The 21,181-nt window shown below is 46.7% G+C and overlaps 1 protein-coding gene across 1 annotated transcript in view; it reads right to left on the bottom strand.

Annotated features, from left to right (window-relative positions):
• Positions 1–400: 400 nt before the first annotated feature.
• DCST1 (DC-STAMP domain containing 1) overlaps positions 401–21,181 on the bottom strand; it is a 128,888-nt gene continuing 108,107 nt past the window's right edge. Inside the window, exons 17-18 of the mRNA XM_086945516.1 lie at positions 16,248–16,361; positions 401–655 (exon numbers count right to left, since the gene is read on the bottom strand). Coding sequence (XP_086801642.1) covers positions 401–655; positions 16,248–16,361 — 369 coding nt within the window. The remainder of the gene's footprint in view (positions 656–16,247; positions 16,362–21,181) is intronic.

Here is a 21,181-nt window from a genome sequence, read left to right as displayed (position 1 = left end):
TGAACCTTTTTTAGCCTTTCATTCATTCAGACGCTCATTCATGACTGTTTGCAAATGTCCAAACTTTTCTTTAGGCCTAATGCGACTATGGCTCATAAAATCCTCAGGGAGACGGACAGACATAAAGACTGGACCACGCGCAAAATTACTACACAAGGCACACAGTGGAAGATCCGTAAATCCACACGTCCACCTTTTGGGACCTTCTGAGGGATATCTCAGAACAGAGCATGGCACCTAAGAACCAAAAACAATATTTATTTCGAGATGTTACCTATACACAGTTTTACTGAATGATCAGCAGGGAAGGGTATGAGGGGAATAGGTTCTGTTGTGCTGGTGCAGAATCTGTCTTCCCAGTTCCAAGACCCTTATTTCTTTAGAAGACCTTTGAAGATCATTATCCGTCGTACTGGAATTGTTCCTCAAAGTCGCTCTCGCCAGAAAGGAAGTCATCCTCTGTTTGGGGCAGGCAGGCATAGCACACCTTACCCATATCCGTCCAGCATAGCAGGCAGTAAACAGTCTCACATTCCGTGTTCGGGCACACCACAGAGTTTTTGTTCTTCTTGGCCCTACACACGATGCAGCGTTCACTTTTGAAGCACTGAATGCGAGCGAAGAAGCGGTGAAGAGGGCCAGCAGAACCAGTTTTCTACACCATGAAGATAAAGGGGAAATCAATCAGAAATTAGTATTGCTATTAGCTTATCTGTTAAACATCTCAAGCAGACATACCAGATATAGGACTTCTTTCCACTGGAATGTCAATCATAGGTCCCAGAGAGCTGCATCCATGCCAGACTTTCAGAATATACCCTGAAGAAACTTTTACATACTATTAATCTAAATGGAACTAATTGAAATAGTCAGTGGGTATCCTGCGCATATGGCATGGATTCTGCCTTTTAGACCTACACACTGACTATCCTTTTGTAAATTGTAATCATCAGCAGTTGCATGATCAGTTGGTAGTAACATAAACTTGCAGATTGTGAGCCCCTAGTGAGACATCACTAAAATACATCAGTTATATCCATGGTGAGATGGAACATTTCCCTTGACCCTTGGCCTATAACCAGACTTCTCCAGAACATTAGTAGAGTGAATTGCTGAACTACCAGGTGACAAAGCATACAGGCATATAATGTTAAATAATGACTTGATTATAGTTAGAGCACAGCAAATATGGAATTGTCTGTAAGATATCTGTACTACCTGGTTTTATGACTCAACTCCATATTACCCATGTAATCACTCTCCGAAGGATGAAAGATTAAGCCGTTTCTGTGATTCAAACCTGTGACCTGCAATCTTACTGCCTAATTGAGGCAATGCCCCTCTGAGTCTAAGAGTGGGACATTGGCGTAACGCAGAAACATGAAGCATCCACGAGTCTCGTACCCCACTGACAACCATAGGCTTTAGACTGAATGGGTCCCCACTGAAAGGAGGAACCTCCCTACACTGCACGGGCTCCAGGACCCTTTGTTCCATTCCCAGCCATGGAATTCTTGGGTGGTGCCAACCTTTGTTAGCCCAACATTATCAATTGTAGATTCAGTTGCTCCTACCAGGTAGAAAGGCAGGTCTGCCCCACAACCATAAGTTCCTATATTGTGTGAAGGTCGTGGGAAACTTTTGTTTTAGTCAAATGTAACAACCCCCCTACACAGATAGTGCACTTGGTTGTGGACAACACCATGTTCCCTCTCTACAGGGACATACTGCTTTCAGGATTCCTCCCATGAACAAGTTGGCTGAGGCTGAGGCACGTGTTATTTTCAGGTCAATGATAGGGAGGTAGCAATTCCCTTGTGTGGATCAATACTGTCGTCAGTCCGTCAGTACGTGAGATGGGTGTCGTCAGTGGAGTGAGCACACCTGCCACACATGGAGCTATATTATTGTCAAGTCTAGAAACACCTCGCTTCAAGACAGAGTTTGCACCAGTTACACAGAGACATTTGTCATGTTTAGATTTTGAGAACTGTATTTGGCTCAGAATTATTAAAGGCGTTTGTATGCTTTGCTTGGATTAGGGGGTAAGCTTAGCAAAGAATTGTGCTTACTTTTTGCTTCTAAAAATGTGACACTTTTTAAGGTTTGCATGCTACCTTGGGCACCCCTTGCAAAGTCACAGCCTGCAATAATCCTTTTAATTCATTATATAATTTTTCTTCTGATGCGTTATGGAGTTTGTGTGCTTTGATTTAATACAGCCACACTCCAATATAGTCATATTGTTTAAAACCACAATCTCAATTTAACGTAGTTACTAATAAGCAAAACAACAAGTAAATCAATCATACGTCCTCTCTAAGATGCTTCCACATCTCATCATGTTAGTGGTGATGTTTACCACTGTGGAGATGGCCATTTCTTTTCATGACAGTACATTAACTATAAAATTGGGCTACTTTACTCACTAATCTGCTTTGCCACATTGTGCCAGCTATTTTTTGCCAAACCTCCACCCTTGTTATGTGGCAGCCACCTTTCAATCCAGATCAATATGCTGGTTTTCATCCAGTTGAGGGTTACAAGGTCTTGCTTTCTTGGGTTCTGGGTATGGCTGTACTTCAGTTCAGGCTCTGTGCTTGGTTTCCCTGGATGCTCAGCAGAGACTCCTAAGAATAATGAATAATTATACTGATCCTTTTTATCGTGGGACTTTACAGCGTAGCTGCCGCCAGACAATTATGTGAGAATCACTAGGAGAGGGCTTTAGCTCCGCCCACACTTTGAGAGTCAGGAGTACATGTTTTGATTGGATAGAAGTTGTGTACTGCCACAAAAAAAGTGCTTACCCTCCAAACAGCTATGATCATTTTGTTTATTTATCCAGCTGCCTAAACTTGACCTTTCAGGGGCACGCACATGACATTGTAATGCTATTAAATTGTCTCAAATAATTAGATATTTTATGGTGTTTCATTAAACTAGATGGACGTTTAGGTCTGACTTGACGGTGCATTTCACCTGATCTTTTCCCCTGCACCAACATTATCCTACAGTTCTTTCCTTCCACACAAAATATATATCCATTCTCATTCTATTTGCTTCTAATGCTTCACATTACCATACAACATTTATTTAAAGCAGACCTATTGGCAATGCCACTGCTTGTTTGTTGTGTTTCTTGTTTTGGTTTTAAAGATTCAACCTCAGCTCTTTCACCCTTTCCAACTAACCCGATAATTACTCAGTTGCATTTTATGGTATTGGTTGTCAAAGAATATGCACTGCTGCTGGGAAAATCGGGGGAAGAGCCTTGAATAATGTAATGTTTGACCCTACTGTTGATAAGTACGAAAAACATAAATGTGACCCTCTATACTTGTATGCTTATGTCGTTAGAGCCCATCTACAGACTCACCTGCAAAAGAAATATCACAATTATATTTGCCCTTCAAGAATGTTGTGGACTGACATTCAATGTGTATGTATTGTGTATTCATGCTTTCTTTGACGTTTTGTTTAATTTTCAAAACAAAAATAAAAATATTTATTTAAAAAAAAAAAGAATATGCTCTGCTTTTACCACTCAGTGTATTTTAAGTGCACCAGTATTTTTATTTAGAACTGCGCATATTCACACTGTTTCTTTTAATGTCTTATTTCTTGTAGCCTTTGTTCCAGTAGCTTTTTGGTTGTTACTTGGGATGGGAGCAGCTTTGTCAATTCTGATGCAAGTGCTTTTCCTGTTGTATTCTTTCGTTATTTATGTTACTGCACATTCATAGATCTGGGTACATCGAGTTTTGCATGAATAGTAACTGGTTGATTTGTGAAAAGATTAACAACAGTCCATAAAAGTTCAAATCGATCCCAACGCATACATCAGGTGTGTCAATTACACACTCAATGCCACATCCTTGCTAAAAGTGTAGTCCCAGTACTAGCAATAAGGGTTTTTATATAAACTTGTGTTTGCTTGGTTTTTTCCAAATGTCTTTATTTTAAAAACACAAATAATAAGACAGTTTCTGAACAGGCGCCCATTGGGTGGGTAGTCCAGAAAACTAATAACACTGTGCTTAATACTTGGGTATTCGCCACCCATGTCATCACTGTCCATCTGCACTTTGCGTGTTGTTGACTTTTCAGGTCCTTTACTGCCCCTTCCCTATTTGAGAATAGTGATCAGCCTCTTTCTGGCATCACAAATTGTAGAAACACCATGGTGGTTGTAAACTTTTTCAGAAACATCACACAAGGACCCCGCAGAGTATTTGTACCATTATTTTGGGATTAGCCTACACCATCGGCCATCTGTTTTAGGAGGTTTGAACGGGTTGCTTGTTCCTGACAGAAAATAGATGATCTGAGATGTAGAAAGTGCCATACATTCCATTGTAATAGCCTCCCAGACATTGGTGCAGAAATCTCACTACTCAGCCATTTCCACTGTGCAGCAGGCATTGAGTAATACAGTGCCGAAAAGTGGTCATAATAAGCTTTCCATTTTTTTTTTTTTTTTTTTTAAATCTGTTTATTAGCATAGTTTTGTGAGCAGTGATAGCATACAATTACATACATATAATCACAGTGTAGATTCCGTTGGTACATGTATGCGGTTGCTCCAAGCATATATAGAAACATAGTGATATCGATTTTTCCCTTTTGTCGATGAACTAGAACAAACTAACAAACCCCATTCTCATCTGGTCCCGCCCTCCACCCCTTCGGAATCCCACCCGTCACTCTCTAATTAGGCACATAAATGTAATATCTACATGTGGGTCACACTTGACGTATTAATACAAAGTGCAAGGCTTATACACAGGTAAGGTGGGTAGCGTGAGCGATGGGTCGGGGGTACCCGTACCCCATCTCAGTGCACTGTGGGTAGTGGTGGTCGCGCATGGGAAGGGTGGGTCGGGGCACATTAATACCCTATGCGGTTAATCACTATCCTCCTCTTCACCTTCGTCAGTGCCAGCCTCAAAAACTCCCAAGGTGTCAAACCATTCCAGCGAGATCGGTGTTTTCCGGAGGCCCCTGCTCTCCTCCCTTTGTAGTGCTTCGCCCTCCGCTTTCCCCCATCGCACCACCTCCGCCCGCCATATGTCTGGGTTGGGTGGTCTAGACGATTTCCATCGCATCGTGATGGCACGCTTCGCCAGCAACAAGGCCAGATCAGAGAAGCGCGTCGCCACGGTTCTAGTGCGGGTCGAAGGCCCCAGCCCCAGTAGTGTACGTTCCAGTGTAGGTGTTCGAGGCAGTGTACCAGCTGTCGCGAGTGAGTCATGGACAGTGTTCCAGAAATACCCTAACTTGGGGCAGTGCCACAACATATGTAGTAGTGATGCGTCGTCCTCATCGCATCGGGGGCAGTTGTTCCTGGTCGCAGGGAACATCACATGCAGTCGGTGCTGTGTCAGGTAGGCTCTGTGCAATAACATCAATTGTATGAACTTGTACTTGGGATTCCTGGCCACCTTCCTGGGGAACTGGAGTATGCGCTCCCACTCCTTGTCTCGTAGCGGCCTTCCAATATCTACTTCCCAAGTCGCCCGTAGCGGTGACAGTGGAAGTGCCCTCCCCCTTTTAATGCTAGATGTGAGCCATCTGGTCAGGTGGCCACCCGTTCCCATAAGGTAGAGCATTGTAACAAGAGGGTTCGCGGTAGGCTCCCGCCCATCAGGCGACCATTTGCGTGAGATATAGTGTCGGAGTCCAGCGTACAGGAGAAAGGAGCCACCGGGGACGCCCTGCGAAGTTCTTAAGTCTTCGAAAGATAGTAGGTGTCCCTCCGCAAACAGGTCACCCACACGTGTCACACCTATGTCATGCCAGGGTTCCAGCAGGGTCGTCGTGAGTGTGCCCGAACCAAGCGGTATGCCCAGTAGTGGAATTGTGGGGGCATATGGCGTCCCAGGGGACGTGTACCTCAGCGCTTTCCGCCAGTATGTGATCGCCAGCTTGAGAAGTGGCGGGGCGTTTCTAGGTAGATCTGAGCCGGGAAGGAGCAAGATGTGCACTCTCCCCTTAGCGTGGTCGTCCCTCGATATATTAATCTCATGCAGATTACGGCCCGCCACCCAGTAAGCTAGCCATTGCAGCTGACATGCATAATTATAGGCCCTGAGGTCCGGTAAGCCCATGCCTCCAGAGTCGGAGGGTAGTTGCAACTTGGCCAGACCTATGCGCCTGCGGCCATGTCCCCACACAAGCTCGGTTAGTAGTGAGTCGAGGGTCTTAAATGTCGCCGCTGGGATCTGGAATGGCAGGTTGGTGAAGTAGTAGATAAGCCGGGGGAGCAGCACCATCTTGGAGATCGCCACCCCCCCGGGTATCGAGAGCGGTAATGTAAGCCAAAACTGAATTTGCGCCTTCAGCGCCCTAATGGCCTTTCCTAGATTTCCGTCAATCATCATGCTCGCCTCTCTGTATATCTGGATCCCCAGGTATCGGAAGGTGGTGTCAGCCATCTGGAATTCGTGAGGGGCAAAAGGCAGGGGGGTTGAACCATCTGTTACTGCAAAGGTGAACCCATAGGATTTAGTCTCGCTAATAGTTAGGCCAGAGATCTCTCTGAAATCCTCGAAAATCCGAGAAACCGGACTCAGATCACCTCTCAGGTCGCGGAGATATAATATAATATCATCCGCATAAGCAGATACAATGTGGTCCGTACCGTGTCGCCGTATGCCATAGAGGGGGGCCATCAACCGGAGTCTACAGAGTAGTGGTTCAAGGGCGAGGACAAAGAGGAGAGGGGAGAGCGGGCAGCCCTGTCTGGTGCCTCTGGCAATAGCCATAGGACCTGAGATTTGATTGGAGGTGCGCACTCTGGCCGTGGGGATGGTGTATAGCAATCTGACCCAAGCGAGGAATTCGGGCGGTATCCCGAATTTCAACAGGGTGGCGAACATATAGTCCCATCTCAAGGAATCAAAAGCTTGTTTTAAGTCTAGAGAAATGCAGCCTTCGGAGCCCGTGTCAATATTGTCTCCGAGCATGAGCTGAGCCAATCGCCTAAGGTTCATGGCCGTATTGCGGCCCGTCACAAAACCGCACTGATCCGGGTGGACCAGCTGAGGCACGTATTGCATGAGCCTCGACGCCAGCACCTTGCTCAGTATTTTTGAATCAGTATTGAGAAGGGACAGGGGCCTGTAGTCGGCCAGGTGCAGACCATCTTTGGCCGGTTTCAAGAGGGACGTGATCAGGGCTTGCATTGATGATTGCGGCAGGGAGGTTGTGCGTAGGGCAGCCAAATAAACAGTATGTAACCGTGGGGCTAGCAGGTCTATATATGTGGCGTAGAACTCAGTCGGTAGGCCATCCGTTCCAGGTGCCTTGCCCTTCGGAAGGGCTCTGATCGCCTGTCTGATCTCCGCCACTGAAATAGCACGTTTCAAGTCCTTGTTCTGGCTGGCAGTAAGTTGTGGGAGAACCAGACCCTCCATGAAGGCCACAAGTGCGGGTTCTGATAGGGGCTGCGGAGGACTGTACAACGTGGTGTAGTAGTCCTTAAACGCCGTGTTGATCCCTATTTGGGTGGTAGCTGAGCGGCCATATTGGTCGAAAACCCTCAGAATGGGTTGGCTGATCGGGGAGTCCCTTAGGAGGCGGGCAAGTAGGGGTCCGGCGCGGTCAGCCTGTGTATGCTGCCTGTTCGTGTACTCCCTATAGTCTATAAGCCGCAGTTCTTCCAGGAGCTCCGCGTGTCTAATATGTGCCTCCTGTAGTGGTGTGAAGGGAACATTTGTGCCCGCCGCCTCATTTTCCAGGGATGCAAGTGAGCTCTCCACCTCTTTCAGTTCGCTGATCACCTCCCGTTTCCTTCCCACCCTAATAGCCATAGCAGCCCCCCTAAGACAGACCTTGAAAGTGTCCCATTCTATCTGCCGGGAGCTGGCCGTGTGTGCATTGGTGGAGAAGTAGGTATCTATAGTGTCGGACAGGGAGGATCGGAAGACCGAGTCCTCGAGGAGCTCAGGAGACAGCCGCCAAGTCGGGATGGGAGCCAGCTTCCTACCCCACTGCCACGTAATCTCCACGGGGCTGTGGTCCGATAGTGTTTTCCCCATGTGTTGGGCTTGGACAATCTGTGCTGTGAGGGAACGGGAGCAGAAAACATGATCAATTCTGGTGTGAAGCTGGTGGGGAGGGGAGAAAAAGGTGTATTCCCTATCCAGAGGGTGTACGCTGCGCCACACATCCGCCATATCCCAGCCCGCAGCCCAACCTGCAAGCGCAGCAGCCTGTTTACTGCTCTCGGTAGCCTGTAAGGGGGGATGCGACCTATCTAGCATAACATCAAGTACAGCATTGAAATCACCCCCTATGATCCAGCGATGATCAGCCCAGTCTGCAAGTACCCTGTTGACATTAAACAAAAATTCCGATTGATTTGTGTTAGGTGAGTACACACAGCCAATGACTACCGCCTCCCCATCCAACAGCCCCCGTAGAAATACATAGCGTCCCTCCTGGTCAATCCGTTGCTCTAGCAGCTGGAAGGGTAGAGAGCCACGGAGCCAAATTGCCGCCCCCCTAGAGAATGCAGAATATGAGGTCGAAAAGAACTGCCCTCTCCATTTCTTGCGCAATTTCACCGCTTCGGCAGCGTTCAAATGTGTCTCTTGCAGGCAAGCAATCTGCGTCCCCCTTCTGTTGAGTTGTGCTAGGATTCTATGTCGTTTATGCACAGATCCCATGCCACGCACATTCCAGGTGCACAATTGGTAGTTATTAAGAGGTCCCATCTTCAACTGTGCGGCTCAACAATGTAATACAACTGGGTGACCCTACATGTTCTGCTGTGCTAAGAGGTGAGAGTGTCCCGCAAACAAGTAACCCCTGAACAAAAAGGTCCCTGAGCCAACGTACCCAGGAGCCAAACCATGGTGCCCAACGTGGGCACAAGTCAGTCAAGTTCTTGTGCATACCGGGGGTGGTAGGCCTCCGTCGGTTGGCACTGAACTGTCCTCGTGGGCATGATAGCCCCCAATACAATGAGCCCCTGCACATACAACCCACCATATGTGAAGGAGGGGATTAGTCATACGTTACCACCTGGAGAGGATCAATTGCGTCGTCGTTCAGAACTCCTCCGCCATCTGGGCTGTGATCTTCGGGAAGAGTTGCAAGCTGTTGTCCGATTCAGATACCTCAGTGTGGGTGTCGGTAGTGACGGAGAGTCTGTCTTTGGTTGCTTCCGCGTCGTGGGCGGCCAGTGCCTCCTCAGTTAGACGGTGATGTGGGGATGATGACGTTCGGTTCGCTGTCTGGCGTCCGGGTGGACGCGTCGTAGCCGGATCTCCGCGTGATGAATGATGTCCGGGGCTGTGAGTGTCGCTCCGTCTGCCTTGCGAGCCCTTGCGGGTGTCACTGCGGTGGTCTGCGAGCGGGTCCTGTGATGCCTGCGGGGTCAGTGTGACCTCCATCCACTCTGCCGCATCCTCGGGCGAATCGAAGAAATGGGAATAATAAGCTTTCCATTTGGCACTCAGGGCGCAGAATAAATTCTAACTCACCATTTAGAGGCAACCATAATATTTCCTTCCTTTTTAGGTCTCAGGTACACCTCGCATGCGCTGTCTCAAGTAATTTTGTTGACTGTCAGTGGGCTCACAGTCCACCCATTGCTTACCATTAATTGACTCTATTGTCACTCTCATGTGGCTACTTCCATTTAGTCAGGGCTTGGTGTCTTGACTTCCTTTTCACCTGGCCAAGAACTTGTGTTTTTCCACTATTTTTTTCTTCTTCAGACAGTCCTTAGGAGTGCACATTTTTCTTTTATACCTGGTTGCATACTTTGTTTTATCTTTCTTTTCTTTAATTCCCCAATTCTTTACACTTCCGGTTTACTTTCTTTCTTTTTCTTTATTTATTATATCGAAGTGTGTGTGTACTTTTCGTTTTTTGTCTTTTAATTATTTTTGATGCTTTTCCTAGCATTGTCACCACTTTGTTAGATTTCTCACACGTGTTCTAAATCATCGTTGCAGCACAAATTACTGTGTCAATAACAGACCATCACACTTTTGGTGTCAGCTTGGGAATGGCTAAGTAAGCATTTGTTGTTGTCGCTATCACACATGCACTTAAATTTGTGCACGCAATGACAATTGCCTTCATTTTTGAATTCGTTATGCAGGGGCGGCACCTCCGCTAAGGCGGAGGTGCATCGCCTCACTGCTCTCAGGGCAGTGCAAAGGAAACATAAAACAATAATAACAAAACATTATTATCATTTTATTTATAGTATGGAGCCAGGTTAGGGCGGGGAGGGGCGGGCTAGCGTCAGAGGGAGGAGGAGTGGTTGGTGCACCATACGTGCTCATGGCGGTTTGGTCAGCCATCTTGGGTCGGCCAAACCATCATGCACATTTAGCATATTCTCCACCCAGCTGTATTGCACAGCCTAGGTGGAGAAAATGCACAGGTTCCCAATCCCAATCTAAGCACAAAAACAGGCTGCTATGGCCAATCACAACACGTTTGTCATGCTGGTGAAAGCAGTGTTTTGATTGGCTAGGGGGTCTGTGAGCGTGGCTGGTGCTGGGAGCCAGGAAAACAGGGCGGACTGGGGAGAGGGAGCGGGTGGCGACCAGCAGGTAAGTCTTTCTTGTTTTTCTTCTAACCCTTCCCCTACCACCGTTCCCTACCAGCTGCCACTGTCAATATGTTTCACTAACGGGTAGATTAAATGAATTGCCCAGAATCATAGGATGTTGAGCCAGCACCGGGACTCGAACATGGCTCCCTAGCACCAAAGTTGCAAGATCTGATCATAATAATACACATAGCAAAAGCTTTATTTCTCGGAAAACATGCACTGCAAGTGCATGCTTTCCCTTACAGCTGCAAGCGAACTCTGGATTATGTTTATTAAGGACATTGCCCCTTTACTTCACAATGACGATTTACTTCATTTAGATTTTCAACATACTTTTCTTTAAGTGTGTGTATTTACCTTGGTAAAAGCTAAACATTTATTGTTTCACTCACACATGCGCTTAAATTTGTGCACGAGCTGACAGCAATTGCCTTCATGTTTGTCTTCTTTATGTTTAATCCCTTAGTCCCTTTTATGTACACAGCGTATATTCTTGCATTTAAATGTCGGTTGATGTTTTAGGCACCTGCAAAAAGAACAATTGATGGACAGAATGCAGAAGAATATCATACATTCAACCCAGTACAGAGACAGGGGTGTCCGTTGTCCCCACTTCTGTTTGCCCTGGCTATGGAACCTCTGGCCTGTCACCTCCGTCGGTGGGCAGAGTAATAGGGCACCTGGGAGCTGGATGTACACTATATTATATCACTCTATGCTGATGACGCCTTAATTTACCTTTGCAACATGGATGTGTTGCTCCTGGGTCTCATGCGAGTACTGGACTCTTTCGGTGAGATCTCCGGACTGCGTGTTTCCTATGCTATGTAGGCCACTGGCGGACCAGCCTCCGATGTTGCTATGACACCTTTAAATATTTAGGCATACAAATGTATCATGCTGAGAAAGACCTTAAGGAAGGAAATCTAGATAAGGCTGTTTGCTCCATACATCAATCCCTCTCTTTTTTGGTGCTCGCTCCCTTTATCCCCATTGGGCCTGGGTGGCAATATCCTAATGTTGATTCTCGCCGGTCTATTGTACTTCTTCATTGCCCTCCCACTTGTACTCCCCAGATGTTTCTTTCGGGAACTGAAGGGGTTGCTGCTAGAATTGAGATGGGACTCTGGGTGTGGCTGGGTTGCTTTGAACACGATACAATGCCCACTCACTGAGGGAGGTATGGGAGCACCTCAATATGAGTTATACTATGCTGTTGCACAGCTACAGTGACCAATGGCGTGGTTATGTAACTCAAACCACCCCGAAACTATATTGGTGCAACCACTGCTGAAGGACGTGAGCATTTACACCTGGCTGACCAATTCAGCACTCCTGCACGCCACAAGTTTAGACAGATAGTGGTTGTGCGCACCTGTTGGCACAGATATGTACATCCCAAGGGCGCGCCATGCTTCCATACGCCCTGGCTGGAGGAGGTGTGAAGCAGCGGCCAGGTTGCCTGACTCCGGACCACAGGGTTCACGGTTCGATGCCGGCTGTAGGTTAGCCCAGCACCATGTGACTCTGGGCAATAGCTTGCTTAATTCTCCCGACGGCCCCCAGCGCCGGGACACCTCTCCGGAGGTAGCTGTGCGCTTTACAAATGCTGGTATTTCATTTACTTTCATTATTGGCTATAGGTATCCTGGGCTTGCTGTTGTGGCACAGCGTACTGACCTGGCTCCTTGGCGAGAAGTGGAGATCACACTGGTGGGTGCCATCTATAATGAGGGCGCCCTAGTGCCGTTTCAGGACCTAGTGGAATTGCATGACTTGAACGCTGGACAGTTTTTAAAGCACCGAGTTCTCTGGAAAGTTATTTAGAAGTCATGAAACACTGAGGACTCTGAACCCCCCGTCTCCCCATCACTACATGCATTACTCTCGGCCACAAGCCCCCATCATGCCATCACAACCTTGTACACTGCACTTCACAATCCCCCTGCAGATCATGCAGTGAGAGCATGCGCTTGGTGGGATGCAGCACTCCATCAACCACTATCTGATAAACCTTGGTCCCGATCCCTCGAGACGACTAAGAAGGTGACCCATAATCTTAGGTTTCGGTACACACAATTCAGTTTCATACACCACATTTATCTCTCCCCACACTGTATTCAGCACATGTTCCCAGCACTTTCCCCAGAATGCCCCAGGTGTAAGCTACAAAGTGCTGGCTTCTTTCCCATGGTCTGGGCATGCCAATCACTGCACTCCTCCTGGGCAAAGATAACTACACTGGTGGCTGAAATGTAGATGCACACCCTTACACCCACACCTGAGTCATGCCTCCTGGGTCTTCGCTCCAGAATAAAGGGAGATAGAGCTGACGTTCGTATTATTCAAATGCAGTATCACCATGGCATGGACATCGCCTGCCCACCCGGATACACAACGGTAGCAGCGTCGCTTGATGACATGGACCAGGGCCGAAACACACACGCTCAGACTGCACAGCATGAGAGGGAACTCTCAAACAGAAGGTGAATGCTAGGAGACCTTCCTTGTCGCGGTGGAAGCAAAGACGGACGAAGGACCACCGTGAGTGGTAGTCTCGCCTGCCACATTCGTCAGGTCTGCGATGACGGGCGCCACTATGGTCGCTTTGCAGTGGCTGATAAAACACTCATTGCTCCATACTCGTGTGTAGCTCTCACAGCAGGGCCCCAAGTAATTATACTGAAGCACACCCTCCCAATTATTGGCTATGTCTCGACTTCCCCCCCTGTTTATTCACAATACGCATATTCCTGCTGCCCTCTCCTGGGTTGCACATGAGGGAAGGGGCATCCCCATCTGTACTCCCAACCCCACTGTTATGGCCCTTCTCTTAGGTATGACATTGTCAAATAGCGACAGGACTACCTGGGAGTGACATGGTAGCGGCAGGCAGACACACTCACCATGGGTGTCTTATTGAACACTGTAGAGGTCTCATAATGTTTGATTGTTTATAACTTATTATTTATTGATTTTTTACTTACTGCATATTGATGTAACCCTAGCAGGGGTAATTCCTTTCGATGCTTTGGAATTCTGCTTTGCGGCCACCCGCAAATGTGACCGCTTACCGATTCTCTACTACTGAACTTAGTAGCACTGTAATTCTGTGTTATGGTTACCACTAATGAACAATGTACTACTACAGAAAAATGAGTCAATAAAAATATTTGAAGAAATAAAGAAAACGAAATAGAAAAAAAGCCACCCTTATTTTATCATATAAACCCCTCCATCAAAGAAGGAACATTTCTACTGGTCCTTTCACAAGTAACCATCCTACCCCTAGAGATCAATGAACAAAACAACTATTTCCACAAATAGATATGAGCTGCGGATCTTAGCACTACATATAAGATCTTTGAGAAAACATACCGCTTCTCGACCCATGTTAGTCAGTCTTCCACCGCCTAGCAAATAACCCATCCTCCTTTAGTTCGAGGATGATGGTTTTAAAGTTTCCTACATACGGAAGCCATGAATAGCTTTATTTTTTTTTTATTCAGTTTGGCCTTTGATAACAATGATTCAGCAAAAGATTTAGGTGCCGTCCTCCCTTGGCATGCATTCTTAATTTCTGGCTAATCTCAAAGATGTGAGTCAGCCCTGCAAAGCTCCCTTCAAATGCCATTGCTACCTCTACCCACCTCCGAAGATCTTAGACGACCACAACCAACTGTAACATCATTAGGATGGCGATGCTCAACTGTCACCACTAACAAAAAAAACAATAGAATACCACAGAAACGTAACCCTTTTGCCATTGGTTAGCAGCGATTTGCTGAAACGCAGGAGAAGAAAAACTGAACTACTGTTGCGCAGCACCAAATGCTCCATCAATTTCCAGTCTATTGAAAGTCCACCATGAACTAGGAGCACTTCTGCCAATTTTAAAAACTAAAAGTCACCTTCGATGCATTTTTTGTAAAATCTTTAAAAATATTTATTCAAAAATGTATGCTGGCAGTTTGACCCAGATCTGCCCTAAACTTATACACCACAAACAATCAGAATTTTATAATATCTTGAAGAAATTCTGTCAGCATTTGCAAGGTTGAGATGTCATACGTTTAACTCCCCTCTTGCTTTTTTATCCTTTCTCAGAAATGGGAATTCATAAACTAGTTGTTTGTACTAAATTCTAATGATTCACTTGATCAGTTTAGCTTCTTCTTGATCAAGATTCAGAATTAACATGATGTTATCAGAGAATTGACTCTGCACAGTCACCCGGCGGGTTGCCCCATATCACCAACTGTGTTGAGTATTTTTTGCAATAGTAAATGGGAAGAAATTACATTTGTAGACCTGATGAGGGGTGTAGATGCAGTAGATTTCCTGTTAGAAGAATTTAGGAGCGAAGAAAACGTAGGAAGTCCAAGATGAGGAGTGTGGTGAAGCAGTTTAGTTGAATGTTAAGTGAGTAAGTGCAGTTAGCTATCGCATGTCGTGGTAAGTGGAAGAACAATGCTTCGAGGGAGGAGTCATGGAAATATTGAATGATTTTCCATTCCGAAACCATGGAATCTTCATTTAGTTTGCTGCATGGTTGGGATGCTATCACAGACGTACCCTGTTGGGTTAATTCAGGAGTCTCCGAAGTCGGTCCTGGAGGACTGGATCCATGCCAAATTTTTAGCATATCCCCATTGAGATGAATGTAACTATCTTGAAAATCTGACATGGATCTGCCCTCTAGTACTGACTTTGGAGAAACCTGGTTAAATTGTTTGCGATAAGAAGGGTGGGCTCCAGAAGAGAATGGTAAGAAAGCGGTGCTGTGACAATAGAGACATAAAGGAAGTCTTGTAGGTAAGTGTAGGCTAGCAGGGTGAAGAGCTAAGATTGGATAGAAGGCTGAAATGGAATTGGAAGAGAGGTCAAGGGTGGTGGAGATGGCATATTCCTGTTTGAAATGAGTATCCTAACATAACGTGTGCTTGCTTGCACAGCGCGCGTTCTCCGTCTTCATGCTAAATAACCGATGGCTATTCTTATCCAGCTCTGCAGAACTCATTTTATCGACCTCTGGAATATGAAAGTCTAAGTGCACCCATTGCAGTTGGAGCCTGTGACGAGGAGGTCAAACACAGATGCCTGCGGTGTATGTATTAGTCATTGAGGCATCCTATAGGGACAGTGGAGAGAGATCAGCAGTGTGGTAGGAAAGGGTGGTGTTAGCAAAAGAAAGGTCAAAGTGCTGAGGTACAGTGCTCAGGTTTGTGAGGCGCTAGGAGGACGGAGAGCACGTATGAGAGGAAAGGTGAGAGGAGCAGTCTGTAATATGGAAGTGTTGGTAATTCAGGGCGTAAATGTGTTCCTGGTAGACTAGCTGGTGAGTGATTTGAACATGTTTAGTCCTGTTGCTGTTTAGTTTTCACACTGCGTGGAAAGGGTATGCATGTGATGTGTTGTACCTTTTAATTTCCTGGTGTGCAGCTGTTTTGATGGAAGCACAGCACTGTGGTCTGTCGGTTCACCACTAGACCTCTTATTACGGAAGAATACATAGCAGGTACTCCACCACATACATAGCTGTGGGGCTGTTATGTCGCCCGCCCACTCTTTAGCCTCACCGCGCTTTGGCACCGAGTGCAGGTCGTGGCTTTCACCAGCTGGGGACAGTGTGAGGTGCGGGGACACCCTTCCAGACAACAGGACTCACCATGCGCTTCCGTTTGCGTGCTCGCACCATTATCCGTTTCTTCACCTCATTGACGTAAAATCCTCTCCTCCGTAGCATCTCGTTGTACAGGAACAGGATTCTTATTTTCTCTCTCTAAGGGGAAAACATAAAGTGTGTATGTAAAGCGGATGTTCACCGCGACGTGAATAACTGCTGTCTATTGTTACCCAAAGGTACTCATCATATCGATCTCAGAAGGATGAAAGGCTTAGTGAACACACCAGGATTTGAACCTGTGACCAGGAGGTCTGACACAGGCGCTTATAGTGGGTGCATTAGTCCACTAAGGCACCAGACCCGGGATAATAATTTACGTCTTAAGCAGGCGAGGTAAATATGGCTGCTACCAGGGCTTTAAGTGGGATGAAAAAAACATGAGGGATCTCTCAAAGGGGCGTGACAAATGTAATAAAGGGTGTGGCTTAAAACATGTAAGCTAAAAGCTACAAATCTGTGCTTAGCATAGTGTGCCACCCGACTTGTATTTTGCTGTTTCTTCCATTGCATCGAGATATATGATATAACAAGCAACATCATACCTACAAAGAGTCAGGACTATTGGCTTTGCCAATGGTTGTTATTTGCATAAGATAAATAAGCAGCAACTATGGCTTGTATATAATATTGAAAAAGCGTCCACTTAAAGCCCTGGTGACACCACAACAATGTTGCTGCTCCTGAGTTTCAAAAAGGGAAGGGCAATCCATGGAGAAAATGACTCTCTTCCCCTACAACGCTCACCTGGCATGACGTCATGCGGTAACTTCTCCGTTAGTGAGAAGTAAGCATGCGCACACATGTGCCTGCTGTCACTGCAGTCTGGAAAAAAAAAACGGACCACCTGTGTGGTCACAAAACAGACCCCGATAGAGACCCGTTTCGAGGCCCCTTTAAAAAACTGCTGGTGCTCAGCACGGGTGAGACCCGGCCCACTTAAAGCCCTGGCAAGTACAGCTGGGAGGCATATAGCCCTGAGGATGTCCTACACTGAGAGGGTTGTTTCCTGGAGCACCTTTACTATGAGATGCTGTGCATTGAAGTTGTCAGTGGGTGGGGACTCCGTCAGCCCCGGGATGATGTGTGATAAGCAGGCCTGGGAGGAGTGGGTGGATGCATAGATGGAAAGGATCTTGAAGCTAATGCGGGTTTGCAGATGGAAGGATGATTGGATACATGGAAAAAACATCTGCGGCTCCCCATTATGGTGGAGGAGCGTCACCCCCGTGCAGCGAGTGCACCAGGCACACACATTAATAAAATGGTAATATATACCATCTTATTAGTGTGTCCAAGGCTCGCGCTCTTACAGTGCAATGGCAGGGGGTGAGGCTAATCAGTGAGATTGCACTAGTAATGCAGCCCCCTGCGCATGTGAGTTTGGTTGTCTGGACTAATCTGACCTGCGCACTTCAGAGCCTGCAGTCCAGAGGCTGAGAAAATGCTGAGGGTTTGCAGCCGCAGCCCCAAGCCATGAAATGAGCGCTGGGTTAGCCTGCTCCAGCCAATCCTGGAGCCGCAGCAAACAGAATGAAGAAACACTGGACCGGGGAAAGGGTGGGCTGATGATGAATGCAGGGGCGCAACTAGGTCTTAATTTCGGGGGGGGCTAACATGGCAGAGGAAGGGGCGTGGCTAATGTAAATCAATGGGGCGGAGCTAAAATGGCAGATAATCAGGATCGGTTAATGCTCAGGTCAAGCTGAGAAAAAAATGTGGTGAATTCTGCATTTGAAACTGGACAACAATTAAAGCACACATTTTTGTTAGTTTGATGCATTGCCCCCCAAAACCCATACTCACCCTGAATCTTAAAATTACCCCTGGCACACCAAAACACATACCCACGCTGAACCCTAAAATTAACCCCTTCACACCCTAAAACCCATACCCGCCCTGAAATCTGTAATTACCCCTGGCACCCCAAAACCCATACCCATCCTATCCCTAAAATTATCCCTCCCCGGCACCCCAAAACCCATACCCACCCACACCCTAAAATTACCCCCTGGCACCCCAAAACCCAATACCACCCTGAACTCTAAAATCACCCCCCTGGAGCCCCAAAACCCATACCCGCCCTGAACCTTAAATTACCCCTGGCACCCCAGAAACCATACCCATGCTGAACCATAAATTCCCCCTTGCCCCCCAAAATCCAAACCCACCCTGAACCTTAAAATTACCCCAGGCACCCCAAAACCCATACCCATGCTGAACCATAAATTCCCATCTGGCACCCCATAACCCATACCCACCATGAACCCTAAAATAGCCCCCTGACATCCCAAACCCACACCTGCCCTAAACCCTAAAATTACCCCTGGCACTATAAAACACATACCCACGCTGAACCCTAAAATTAATCCCATTGCACCTCAAAACCCACACCCACCCAGAACCTTACAATTACCCCTGGCACCCCAAACCCCATACCCATGAACCCTAAAATTACCCCTGGCACACCAAAACACATACCCACGCTGAACCCTAAAATGTCCCCTGGCACCCCATACCCACCCTAAACCCTAAAATAGCCCCCTGACATCCCAAAACCCACACCTGCCCTGAACCCTAAAATTACCCCTTGCACACCAAAACACATACCCACGCTGAACCCTAAAATGTCCCCTGGCACCCCATACCCACCCTGAACCCTAAAATAGCCCCCTGACATCCCAAAACTCACACCTGCCCTAAACCCTAAAATTACCCCTGGCACTCCAAAACCCATACCCATGCTGAACCATAAATTCCCCCCGGCACCCCATAACCCATACCCACCCTGAACCATAAATTCCCCCCTGGCACAGACATGCCAACCCTCCCGATTCAGGCGTGAGACTACCGATTTCAAGGTTAGTCTCCCGCCTCCCGATTCCTGCAAGCAAAAACCCGATTCCTCGGGGGTTTTAGCTGACAGGGTTTGCTATTGTGTAAGGTGCTAATTCTTCCAGCAATATTCAGAGTGGCGATGCAGGGGCTCTAGAAGGGGGGAAAAACCAACAAAGCGTCATTAACAAGGCAATGGTCTTTTAAAGACGTGTGAAGTACTGGGGCGGCTGTGTGTGCGCGGGGAAGCTGTTACAGCCCGGGCTGCCACACAGGAGGGGGAGGAGGAGTGCATGCACTGCTAGCAACCTGCCAGGCCAGTGCACAACACTTGCATCACCTTCTCTCTGCCTGCCATTGCGCTCCGTGCATCTGAAAGTTTAAAAAAAACGTGCATTTACGTTTCAAATGTCCGATCCTGCAGCAGCCACTTTTAAAGCCCATACATGCCGTTAACCCGATTCAAGGCCCCATTCTCCCGATTTTTTTTTTAATTCTCCCACTTTGCTCTTCTCAAATGTTGGCATGTATGCCCTGGCACCCCATAACCCATACCCACCCTGAACCCTAAAATTGCCCCCTGACACCCCAAAACTCACACCTGCCCTGAACCCTAAAATTACCCCTGGCACATCAAAACACATACCCGCTCAGAACCCTAAAATTACCCCCTGGCACGCCAATCCGTAACCCACCCGTAACCCACCCTGAACCATAAATTTACTCCCTGGCACCCTAAAACCCACACCCACCCTGAACTCTAAAATTACCCACTAGCACCCCAAAAAAAAATGAACACTACAAACTTACACTACATTTGCATATTTGGAGGGGACTGTCCTCTTTGACGTTTCTATGTATGTAAGTCAAGAACAACATTCACAGTAACCAAGGGGCATATGTATGAAAGTTTGGTTTTGCTATTCTCAAATAGCAAATTTTAGAGAATCGCTATTTGAGAATGGCAAAACGAGATGTATGTAGGATTTGCAAAAAAAATTGTGAATCCTACATATTCCATAATTGTGAATCGCAAAGTGCGATTCACAATTACGGAAACCCTCTCCATTTATTCCTATGGGCCTAGAGGCCTATAGGAATGAATGGGAAGACATTCTCAATTTGGGCCATATGTATCATCAAACCAATTTGCATTTCCAAAATAGCGAATTTTAAGGAATCGCTATTTTGGAAATGCAAAATGGTATGTATGAACAAAATCGCTTTTATATAGCGATTCCTTACCATTCCTAATTTGCGATTAGCAAATTGCTAATTGCAAATTACCCATTAATTTCTATGGGCCAGGAGGCCCATAGGAATGAAGGGGCAATTTGCGATTAGCAATTAGCTAATCGCAAATTAGGAATTTTTTCAAGGGTGCAGGGGTGTCTCAAGAACACCCTGCTGCACCCCTGAAAAAGACATTTGGGGGCATATGGCGCACATACATGCCCTAAGGGCATGTATGGGCGTCATATGGCACCTTTGGTTTGTTTGAAAAAAGCATTATTAAAGGAATTCGCAACTTACCACCAACTGGAAGTTGGTGGCAATTTGCGATTCCTTAATGGCATTTTTTTCTTTTTTTTTCTCTGATACATTGCATTTAAGGAATCGCAAAATTTGCGATTCCTTAAGTGCAATCGCAAAATAAGGAATAGCAATTTTTGCGATTCCTTATTTTGATGCAAAAATGTTTGATACATACCATTTAGGTATTTAGCATTCGCAAAGGCTGAAATTCGCAGAATTTCGGCCTTTGCGAATGCTAAATGGCTTGATACATATGGCCCCTAGATATGTAGGCAGTATGTAATGCTGTGCTGAAAAATGCATTAAAGTTACTGGAACTTACACAAAAAACTGCTGCCTGCTCTTCTGATACTATACTGCGGAGTCTGGCTGATCAGCAGCACTGTGTCCTGGCATCCCGCCCCTCCCGAAGGTCTCACTGTGTAGATCAATGTGGGTCAAATGCACAGACAGCAGGGGGAAAGGGATGGCCAGTGCAGGTGAAGCTTTTCCTTTGTAAATTAATTCCTGCTGGCGTCATAGCCCAGGGGTTGCTGTCTGCGCACTTG

The sequence above is a fragment of the Lissotriton vulgaris genome, chromosome 12 (assembly GCF_964263255.1).
Source record: "Lissotriton vulgaris chromosome 12, aLisVul1.2, whole genome shotgun sequence".
In the NCBI taxonomy this organism is placed as follows: domain Eukaryota; kingdom Metazoa; phylum Chordata; class Amphibia; order Caudata; family Salamandridae; genus Lissotriton; species Lissotriton vulgaris.
The sequence above is the reverse complement of the archived record's forward strand: the minus strand, read 5'-3'. Positions and strand labels throughout refer to the sequence as shown.